Source organism: Empidonax traillii, unplaced genomic scaffold (genome assembly GCF_003031625.1).
Source record: "Empidonax traillii isolate 1590-97213 ecotype Southwest subspecies unplaced genomic scaffold, ASM303162v1 scaffold237:size1322474, whole genome shotgun sequence".
In the NCBI taxonomy this organism is placed as follows: Eukaryota; Metazoa; Chordata; class Aves; order Passeriformes; family Tyrannidae; genus Empidonax; species Empidonax traillii.
In genome coordinates this window covers 1,250,149-1,261,478 of record NW_020955430.1, presented here as the reverse complement: position 1 = coordinate 1,261,478, position 11,330 = coordinate 1,250,149, and the positions used below count along the sequence as shown (strand labels likewise).

The following is an 11,330-nucleotide window of genomic DNA, read 5'->3' as shown; positions in this document are numbered from 1 at the left end:
TCCATACCCCTTACAGGGGAAGAATAACATGCTCTTGGTCTCTTTGGATGTATATTCTTGGAACCCTGAGTCTCAGAAGAAAATTAGCAGTGTTTTTTCTCAAGATCCCTATTTCCTTCTGCCTTTATCGCAGTAAAATTTAGTACAGAGGTGACCCAAGCTCAGCTTTTCTTTTCTATTTCTGTTGTATACAAATTCCTAAAAAATACTTAAAATTTCTCCAATTTTAATCACTTCATCAAGAATAATTACATGATTGATGTATGTGGTTAATAACTCTTGGCCTGAATTGCACTAATACAGCCCTATATTCTGAAACATTTACAACTCTGGCTAGTGACCACTGGCCATTAAACCTCAACTGTTTCATCTTGCAAAAGAAGTCACTGATGATATCCTGAAAAAAAATTTGATATCCTTTGAAGAATACAGGTCCTGTCAGAGGGGGTATCTTCATTGCATTAAACTGTAACTTTACACTACTGTTTGTGGCTGACTGGTGTGTTTGTTTTGGATGATGTCTTGAGCACATACTGTATTTCCAAATCTGTTAAGTCAGTGCTCTTGAAGTTGAGGCAGAATTTGTGTTTGAATATATTTGTTATTGAGGCCAGTTTTATAATCTGAGGCAGCTGTTATTTTCACCTTCTTGTTTAGAAAGGGAGAGAATAATATGTTTGGCGATGGCACCACTTCTTCCATGCTATGCATCTTTTAACATTACTACAGACATTTGTACATGAATCTGGTTTTAAGTAGCCACCTTTAGTTAACTGTCTTTAGACTCTTTCTGAAGTTCACTATTTTCATAGCAAGGGCAGCAAGCAAGTACCTGCCTCTCCTGCCAAATGCTCCAGCCACGTTCTTGCGTGTGTTTAGGCATTGATAGGCTGTTCAGCTACTGCTTTCCTGCATTTTTTTTTTTTTGCTCCATTTTCTAAAAGTCTGTCTTTTTGCCACTAGTGTACCATATCTATGTAAATAAATATCCTGGTTTTTCTCCCCACACTGTCTATTTAGAAATACTCAATTTTTTTGAATAAATTCTAGAAATGGAAATTACTTGAGCATGCTTTAAAACTGCATCTATCCCTGATTTCTTAAATACTTGTGGCCTATTATTAGAGTACAGGGAACTATGCCAAATTTTTTATCCATATTTAATTGGCTATATCGTGCTGCAGCTTAAAGCATAATTTTAGGGTGTTTCCCAACTATTTTTTTTCTTTATATCCCCTAAGCAACAGTCATGTTCAAGCTTGCAAACTGACAGTTTTGCCATACCTGTGTACTGATTGAGGGCAATTGCTTTGCCAGCTCCTCTGGATTTATCACTAAGTGAGATCAGAATCTGATTCCTCGCCCATTCCCCAAGGAAATGATGTTTTTATCGCTGATGCATCTTTATTTTGCCATGGAAACAGTCCTTTACTTTCAGGACTGGAAGATGAGGTCTGAGTTGACAACTTTGCTCTTGATTTCTCCTGAGCACCTTCTAGTCTGAAACAAAAAGTATCCAGACCTCCTCAGTTGTTTCTGTGCAAGCAAAACTAGTGCCAGTTTTTGCATTTATAAGGAAATTCATTGTATAATGCCCAGGGACTTCAATCTCATATCCTTAATGATATAATGTCCATTTTTGGCACTGAGTTTTTGTGGAAGATGTGTTAAATTTATTTTCAGTTTCAGTTTGTTCCTGAAACGAGCAGGCAGTTTTTCCTGGAAATTTTGTGGCAGACAAACCTTCATGGAAATCAGTATAGTGTGTGCAATAGGAGAAGTCTGGAGGCAGAAGCAGCACCTGAAAGCTGTTCTCACCTATGGAATCCTTCTATATGCTGTTGAAGTAGAAGACCATTAAAAAATACCCTCCTAATCTGTATTCAAGAGAGCTGGATCAGCTTGGCTTCTCCCCCCACCCAATTTGCCCACATTTCTTTCTTCAAGCAGTTTTTTAATCACAAATAGCGATTACAGTGCAGCTGTTTTCCACTGTAATTAGTTTTAATGCAGTTCCCTTGGGAATTGTGTGTTGTAGTCCCTCAGCTGTCCCTGAGCAGAGTCCTCAAATCATCTGTTGGTTCTTGGGGGGAAACTCCAAGGAGTTACCCTGGCAACAGTTTCCTCATGCAAGGCTCTCATTGTTGCTGCTCACTTTGAGCTTGGAAAATACTCATTTTAGTTTCAGTAGTGCACTTTAATTAAATCAGTTGTTGCCTCCTGTATTCCTCTTGCTTAACTGTTTGGCTTCGTCTTTCTCTTTCTTTCAAGGCCTTGGATTCCCAGTTCTGAGACTGTTCAGAGTGGAGACCTTGGCATAGTTGCATTTTGGAGAACAATTCCTTCAGCCTTAAATGACACACAAGGCCAGCCCTCTGCTAAAGGTCTGCTCTAGCAACCATTGGGAGATGTTATTTTCTCTAACAAAAATGTGGGCAAGTGTGACCAGGCTGAGATTAGTAGACACTGTGTAGCCCAGCTCACACCTGAGGCATCTGCCATGCCTCTTGTACACAGGTGTGTTTTCTTAGTGTGCAAACACCGTTCTTGCCAGAGCTTGCTCCAAAAGCTGGTTCTGCTCTCCTTATCTGGCACTCCCGAATTCCTCATTCTCGCTCCTTCAGGGACACACTAACCCTTTCATATCCTGGCCTGAGATAGTAACACTCCTCCTCAGTGCTGCTTTTCTGATGAGGCAGCACACCCACTGTACAGCTCTGGCAAAGTGCTTGTATTGGGTTTACAAGGGAAGGGGTTGGTAGGGGGGAGGCTACAAGGGTGGCTTCTGTGAGAAGTTGCCAGAAGCTTCCCCCCCATCCAATGGAGACAATGCCAGCCAGCTGCAAGGTCAAGCCCAGCAATAATGGTGGTGATGCCTCTGGGATGACAGATTTAAGGGGGTGGAAAAAAAAAAAATCTGTGTAACACCAGCAGCAGTCAGGAGAGAGGAGTGAGAATAGGTAAGAGAAACAGCCCTGCAGACACCCAAGCTGGTGACAAAGGAGGGGCAGGATATGCTCCAGGTGCCAGAGCAGAGAGTCCCCTGCAGCCCCTGGGGAGGCAGCTGTGTCCAGGGGTCCATGGGGGAGCAGAGATCCACCTGCAGCTGGGGAGGACCCCAAGTGAGAGCAGGTGGATGCCCAAAGGAGGCTGTGACCCTGTGAGAGGCCGACAGTGAAGGAGGCTCCTGGCAGGATATGTGGACCATGGAGAGAGGAGCCCACACTGGAGCAGGTTTGCTGGCAGGATGTGTGACCTCCTAGGGGACCCACACCAGAGCATCCTGTTCCTGAAGGACTGCAGCCTGTGTAAAGGACCCACACTGGAGGAGCTCCTGGAGCACTGCTTGCCATGGGAGGAACCCCCTGCTAAAGAGGAGGAAGGATGTGAGGAGTCCTCCCTCTAAGGAGGAAGGAGCAGCAGAGACAACGTGTGATGAACTCACCGCAGCCCCCATTCCCTGTCCCTGTGTGCTGTTGTGGGGGAGGAGGTGGAGAAACTGGAAGCCTGGGAAGAAGGCAGGGCTGGCAGGAGGAAGGTGTTTTTAAGATTTGGGTTTATTTCTCACTACTCTGATTTAATTTGTAATAAATTAAGCTCAGTTTCCCTGGGTCAAGTCTTGATTTGCGCAGGACAGTAATCAGTGAGTGGTCTCTCCCTGTCCTTATCTTGGCCTACAAGCTTTTTTTGTATGTTTTCTTTCCTCTGTGCCCAGGAGGGTTGTGATAGAGTGGTGTCCAGCCAGGGTCAACCACCACAGTTCAACCTGGCACTTGGTGTATGAAAAGAGTCTGGACTCTGCCGCACTTGAATTGCCTCAATTTATAGTGCAATTTCAGCATTTTCACAGGGGAGAAAAGATGTCTGTCCTGTATAAGAGAGCAATATGTGACCTACAGTAAAAGAGGAGTATGTTTACATTTCAATTAATAGGAAACCAACTGTAGCAGACCAGTTAATGAGTTGCTCGTTCCTATCCAAGGAATCTTTGAGTCTCCCTGTGTAGGTAGGACTAAGTACAGCTTTGTTGTTTCCTCTGTGAGTTTGCAGCTCTTGCTCACACACAGCCTTTAATCTCACCCAAAGGTTTTCCTCTTGTGTTCCTACTGTGAAAGCAGTAGAGCAAGCACTGGCAAAGGCGGCAGGAAGAGAAGTCCTGTTAACTTTCTCTGAAAATTTTTGTGAGATCTCAGCACCTTGTAGGTGTTTTGAATGCAAATTCCAAGTTCCTGCCCTCCCACACTGGAATACAGAGACTGTACCTAAGCAGTACACTGAGAAAACTAGGATTTAAGAATAAGGCATAATTGCTGTTGTGCAGGTCTGTATGGAAAATAAATGGGAGATGAGCAAAGCCTCGATCTTGGCTTTTGCATATGGTGTCCAAGGCTGCAGTTCTGTGCTTCTGGCTGCTTGCAGTACCCAGTCTTCAGTTCACTGCTGTGATGATGGGAGATTGCTGGTTCAGTTGTTCCATTTGACTGAGGAGAGCTGGGCAGGATTTCCCGGCTTCCTAGAGTGCCAGAGCTGGTAGATTGCCAGAGAATAGGTGTGGGAGCTACTATTCCTGTTCTTGCTGAAGTGTGCAAGAAAGTAAAAGTTCAGGACAAATTAATTTCAAAGTGAATGTGCAAAACCTCGTGATTAAGGTGTTTGGATGGAACATTTCCTTGATGGTTCCTGTAGTTGTTGTGAAAAAACAATTGGGATAAATAAACAGAGGGGTTTTACAGGTAGGAACCAAATCTACCAACCAAGTCAAACCTGGAATAGTGGTGAACAACTGCCTGTTTCATAAGCAGTTATATATATATCTACACTGATTGATGTAACAGAGCTGTAGGAAATACCTGTTTACACAATTGAAAAGTGTAACATTATATAGATATGTGCATAATGTATAGATACATTAGATTTCCAAACCTTTCTGTACCAGTCAAAACTTTAATATTTACTGATTTTTGTGAATCTGTGTTATAGAAGAGATAAAAGTAAATGTTTTGTGGATTTGCAGTTATGCATATTCTGAAACTGCAGGTAAATCATAATCTGTCATAATTTATGTTTTTGTCATGTTCCACCTCCACTACCACCTATTCTTTTTGCAGGGTGAAAGGGGATTCCCAGGCTTGGAAGGACAGCCAGGTTTGCCTGGATTTCCAGGACCAGAAGGACCACCTGGTCCAAGAGGCTCGAAGGTAAGTCTCAATTCGCTAAAGTAGCATGAAGCTGCTGGGTAGTGTTAGCTTGCTTGTAGTGCTGATCCTAAATTCCAGAACTCCTGATTATCATTAGTTTAATAGTTGAAATCTTTGGATGTTAGGATGTAACGTAGGTTTTTGGTTGGTTGCTTTGAATGGTCAACCAGAGGAAGAAGATCACTCTGCCTTTCCTACTCTGTTCTTCACCTACACAGATGCTTGCCAGCACTACCTGCACACTTGTATCCCTTCAGTAGGTGCTGCAGATTGAGGTCAAAGAACAGGTTTAGCAAGGTGCTGTGATGTAGGTTTGGTAGTCCTTGCACTAACGTGCTCCTGCCTTAGCTTAGCTCACTGATAAGAGCTGAGCTGGCTCTCAGCTGCCTCCAGGCTTCCCACCACGAAGGTAAACTGTTGTTTGCACCTGGTGGCATTCCTGGGCTGGGTTTGGGTGGGGTGATGCACATGGAGGCCTCACTGAACGTGTGTGCAGAGAGCTGAGGAATGCTCCTGGCTTTCCCTAGAGGGGTTAGGTTTCATTTTATTTACTACTGAATTGCATCATTACACTCAGGTGGGGCAACACAGCAGTAAAAAGCCTCTGAATGTATTTGTCCTTAATATACAAAAGGAGAGCCAGGATCTGCAGTTTCTTGTGCAAGTGCTCACAATATAAACCTAACAGAAGCACATCAAAAAGAAGTAAAGAAAAAGATAGGCAGGTGATAAAAAAATAAAGTCTTCACTAGAAGAGATTAATTTGATATAACGGGAGTGAAATGGCACTAGAGTCTTGTACTAGAAACTTTTGTTATACTTTTATTCCATAAATGTCTTTTCTTAAGATTTTGATATGAAGTTCTGCAGTCTGATTCTATGATTATCATAGAACAAATTAATGCCAGTGCAGTATCATTCACATTTAATCTTGGTTCTCTTGTTCTGCCCACAAGAGGCCGCTGCAGGATATTCAATGAGAGCACCTGACAAGTGTCTGAGAGAGCTGTGAACTTTATAAAACCTTTCCTCTAAGTCATGGTAAATCAACTGGAACAAATACTTTTTCACTCAACACAAAAATTAAAATAATTTTGAACCTTTCACTCAGGAAATGACAACTTTTAGTCCTCTTACTGTAAAGATGTGAAAGAAATTTTATCATGCTTACAGTTTAACCTGATGGAAAGGCAGCCTGCAAACTTGGATGTGGAGTTCTGTTTGTTTGTTTTGTAGGGTGACGATGGTCTTCCAGGACCTATTGGACCCAAAGGAATCAGAGTAAGTACTGCTGCAGTTTTAGGGTGATATATTGAAATTATGGATGGAGACTGCCAGGCATTGAGTGAGTCCTCACAGAAGTAGTGATTTACAGGAGAACAAATTAGCTTAAATCCGAAGAGTAATTTACCTACCAGCTAGAAGAGATGGTATTACTTTTTGTGAGTAACGCAAGATTTCATAAGTAATGCAGTCTTACATACTGCTTGTATTGACTTCATAAACTCATTAGGGAGAGTAGCCCAAATACTTACTTTACCTGTTTTCAAATGCAGGACCCAAATAAGTGCCAGTAACTTTGCTTTCATGTACTCTGAAGTAGCGACAGTGTATCCAAGGTCCATATGGGAGAGGTGGACTTGTCTGGAAGTCCTCTAGATTTTTGTGCCTTTGCTTTTTCTGTCAGACCCCTCAGCTGGTAATAATTGATACTCCTCTGATTTCATTGGGACACATCCATTTCCCAAACCATGAGGGTTCATTTATTTTATGTATACATCTGTGAACTACTACTTTAGTGGTTCTGCACTGTCATTGTGTTTTTGTGGATAGTTCCCTGAAAGATTGGTAAGAACCTCGAGGGCTGTCAGCATGACATTCTTTTTTTGCAGGTGATTCAGATGTTTCTGGTTTTGTTTGCTTACCTTTGCACAAATAGGTTACATGTAGTCAAATCCCGGTAAATCCTTTCGCACGTCCATTTGTACCAAACTGTTTCCAATGTGGTTCATTTCCTTCAGGGACCGCCAGGGCTTCCAGGATTTCCAGGAACACCAGGACTTCCTGTGAGTACGAATAATCTTTATAGATACAAATCTGGGGGTTTTTTTGGTCTTTCAGGCCCAGAACATCATCTTACAATCTAACTTGTCTTTCCTCTTTTCCACTTCGAAGGGATTACCAGGACAAGATGGGCCACCAGGACCTCAGGGTATCCCAGGATGCAATGGAACAAAGGTGGAATACCTTTAAAATTCTTATCAATGCAACAATTATAGGGTAAAGAGCTCTTGTTCTCCTGGCTATAGCCAACAGGTTTAGTTTATTATTTGCAACATAATAACATGGTCCAGTATTTAAAGCAAAGGTTTTGCCAGCACCAAGACACAATATTTATACTCTGCAGCCAGTGTAGTTAAATTCTTTGTTCTAATCCTTACTTTAGAGATTACAACTGAGAATCTGATAATTAGATCAGATGCTGCATCTCATCTTTACAGTAGACTTTTGCTACCAGGAAAAACTCATTACTTAACAGCGAGACTTTTAAAGCATTATTTTTTAATAATATTGTATTGAAAATACTGATTCAGGGTCCTTGTTGGAAGGAGTGACTTTATCCTAACATGTTGCTTAGCTTCACATTTGGATTTTCCCATGAGTTAATCTTCTGTAGCACTACATGTGTTTGCCATGTCTAGTGTAGTACTTGAACTGGAAATATGTGGAAATATCTGAATGTAGAAATCTGTGTTTCAATCAGTAGTGTGAATTAACTAAGTGTTTCTTCTACAGCTTGTTCCAATACAATTTGCTACTCTGGAGTCAAAAGCTAGCAATGAAACTAGACCTTTCAGTCAAAATTTGTTTATCTGGTTTTGCTATGTTTTGGTTTGGTTTTGGCTAATCTTTTTTTTTTTCCTCCCTAAGGGAGAGCGTGGATTCCCAGGGAGTCCAGGTTTTCCTGGTTTACAAGGGCCTCCTGTAAGTAAAAGATTTCCCAATCAACTGCCTGTGATCCACTGAATGAGATCTGTGAAAAATATCCTTAGATCTGTGAAAAATCAGATCAATATCGTCCTCTTTCTACAGTTGTTCTTTTAATAAATAAGAATTTTTTTTCTTTTTCTGGTTAATCAGAGTATTTTAGATGTCTAACAAAAGTGAGCTGAATCTGCCGTGTGCTGTGGTAAAGCTCATAAAAAGCCCTTTGAATTCTCCCATGCTGAGATGCTTTACCACCTGCAGAAAAATACAAATACATGCATGTGTGTCAGAAAAGTAAGATCTTGATGCTGACATCTGGTACATCTAAAGAGCCTTACTGGTGATTAATGGGGCAGCAAAAAGAGACACAGTGTTGGATGTTTTCAGTGTGAAACACAAGGATGTACAGCAAAGTGGCTGTCAGAACTAAGTACAAACAGAAAGAGATGTGGTAGACAGGGTGGGTAATAGGAGGCAATTAAGAAGGAAATAGCTAAGAAATGGAAATGTAATCTCTCTAATGCTCAACACTCACTGTGAAAGTTCTCTAGTTTTTCCATTTTATTCTGAAGTTTATAAAAAATTTACTTTCTCCTGTTTCATATCTTCTCTTAAATTCCTGTCTTTAATATTTGCCTCATGGCGTAGATCTGATTAGTGGTTTGCAAATAACATACCAATGATTTATTTCTATTGATCTTTATTTTATTTTATTTTTTTGTTTGTTTCTTTTAAACAAAGGGACCCCCTGGTCTGCCAGGTATGAAGGTAAGTGTGCTGTACTCACACTGAAATACTAACCAGGCATGGTGTGCAGTGTGATCTGAGTAACCTGCTGGCTTTCGTGCAAGACCACGTGCACCCACTGCTATCTGCAGTGACATTCTTAGTGTTTCCGGGCCACTCCAGTGCAGCTGATTGGAAATTCTGCAGTAGCTTGCTCAGATTGGGTCAGTAGTTGCAGAAGTAGCAGAGTGTTTTCTGGAGCTGGTTTCCTTGGGACTGGGAGGGACAGTGATGGTGTTGTGAGGCATCAAGTTAGCAAAAACAAACACCCAAACACACCATTAGACTACCTGGGAATACTCAGAACACTACTACAGACTAAGCAGTAGTGACTTAAAATATCCAGTGAATACTACAACAACTTAGGTTCCTTCTGAAAACAGGCTTTGAACTGTCTAAATCCAGACAGTAATTTTTTCAGCATAATGTAAAGAGTCTCATGAGCTGATGTTGAACCTTAAGAAGCCCTTTTATTTTTTAAGGGTAAACAACCTTGGTTGTATCCTTGACTGATTTGAGCAGGGGCCAAAACATCAGTTTTGGTTCAAATCTATTTGAAAGGCAACTTGACCCACAGAATTGTTCTAAACTCCTGAGAGTGCAGCAAAACACCGGTGCTAGGCAATTGTGACTATTAAGCTGAATTGTTTTTCTCAGCTCCTTTTTTCCCTCCCAGTTATTTTCAAGATATTGAAAGGCAAGTTTATCAGAACACATATTTTTAAAACAAGGGTATTGCCTGGAATGAATAAGAAACTGTGCTTCAATATAGACCACAAAGCATGACTGTTATAGCAGCATACTCATCGTTACTCTCATGGGGTGGGTCATTGGAAAAAGCTGAATGAGCCTTTTTTCTTCTGTGCCCTATCAGCTGCTTTTACAGGGAGCTAGAATGTTTCTTTTGTGAAGCGTTTGTCTTTCAATCCCCTAATCTTTTGGAATTTAAATCAACGCTGATATTTTTGTAGAAAAGAAACCTTTTAGTAGTTGTTAGTTTAACCATTTAAAAAATCTTCATCTCTCCTAAAAAAGAGCTGTTCTTGGAGAATCTAGTACTTACATTAAAGTGTACTGCTAGGGTGTAACACAGCTCTGGGTCCTTTAAAGTCAGAATGGTGGTAAAGAATTCTAAAAGGTTCTGTTAATAAAGTCAGCTCTCTCTTCTAGGGTGAAGCAGGTGAAATAATTACATCCTTGCTGCCAGGACAGAAGGGCGACCCAGGGTTTCCAGGTCTTCCAGGGATACCTGTAAGTTGCATAAAGTTCTCTTGGGCTGTGTTCTGCCAAAAAAGATGAGTGAACAGTGTTTGCATTATAGGGCAATTGGAAGGTTTGGTGCCAGGGGATTCATGTGTTTATTTGGAGATGCAGGGCTCACCTCTAATGTATGACATGAGGGAAAGTGTGGGATTCCGTATTGCTCTTAATAGGTTGACCCACAGAGGCCAGAAAGGTCCCCTGGTCAGGAAGGTGGTACCCAACAGGCAGCAGCACTAACAGTTACTGACTGACTTCTCTATTTCCCTTGCCTGTTCCCCCTTCCCAGACATTCTTTGTATCAGTTCTGGAGTTCCCTTCCCTTCTTCACCCTGAGTTAAAGTAAGTAACATCTGGCTTTCTGGGCTGTAGCCGCTGTTTTGGACGGTGGGAAGGAGAGGGTAATTTCTCAGCTGTTCTCCTCATGTTGCACCTCCTGAACAGTGTTTCTATTCTCCCAGCAGTCCTCTGTGAAAACAGCTAGTGACTCCAGGCCCTGTGCTTCCCCACTGAGCCATTCATTGCTTTAGTGGAAGAACAAGGGGAGCCGAAAATGAGTCTATCGGCCTGCCCTGGCCAGCAGCCAGCCTCCCATTTCCTGGTACAGAGAGGCAAGCCCCAGGCTATGCTGACCAGACTGAGCCTGTTAGCATTTCTGCTCCTCTGATCTGGGCTTCCCTATTGTCTGTTTCTGGCTGGGAGGAATCACAAATACAGAGTGTTTTGTTGTTCTCTCTCAGTGCATGAAGAGAAAGAAAGTGCAAAAGTAGTTCAGAACAAGCAAAAAAGCATTCCCTTATCCAAGCCAAAGAGATGTATTGATGTTGAGAGCAGAACACTCCTAACACGATACACACTCCTTTAGGCCTTTCCACAAGGACAGACTGGTAGGTTAGTGGTCAACTACATTGATCTGACATGTATGAGATGCCACTGTTGTGTTTTTTTGACCTTGAAGATCTTACCTGGGTTGTGTTTTTGATTCATAAAAAGGTGCCTCTCATAGCCTCCTTTTCTTTCTCAACAGGGCCCACCTGGCTCCATGGGAATACCAGGTCCAATTGGCCCTCCAGGGCCCCCAGGTTTGACGGTGAGTTC

At 41.9% G+C, this 11,330-nt stretch overlaps 1 protein-coding gene across 4 annotated transcripts in view; it reads left to right on the top strand.

Moving 5' to 3' along the window:
* The window catches only part of COL4A5 (collagen type IV alpha 5 chain), a 75,103-nt gene that overhangs the window by 23,124 nt on the left and 40,649 nt on the right, over nt 1-11,330 (top strand). For all 4 annotated transcript variants that reach the window (XM_027888411.1, XM_027888412.1, XM_027888413.1 and 1 more), the window contains exons 3-10: nt 5,109-5,198; nt 6,435-6,479; nt 7,220-7,264; nt 7,374-7,436; nt 8,130-8,183; nt 8,928-8,954; nt 10,143-10,223; nt 11,260-11,322. In XM_027888411.1, the coding sequence (XP_027744212.1) occupies nt 5,109-5,198; nt 6,435-6,479; nt 7,220-7,264; nt 7,374-7,436; nt 8,130-8,183; nt 8,928-8,954; nt 10,143-10,223; nt 11,260-11,322 (468 nt within the window). The remainder of the gene's footprint in view (nt 1-5,108; nt 5,199-6,434; nt 6,480-7,219; nt 7,265-7,373; nt 7,437-8,129; nt 8,184-8,927; nt 8,955-10,142; nt 10,224-11,259; nt 11,323-11,330) is intronic.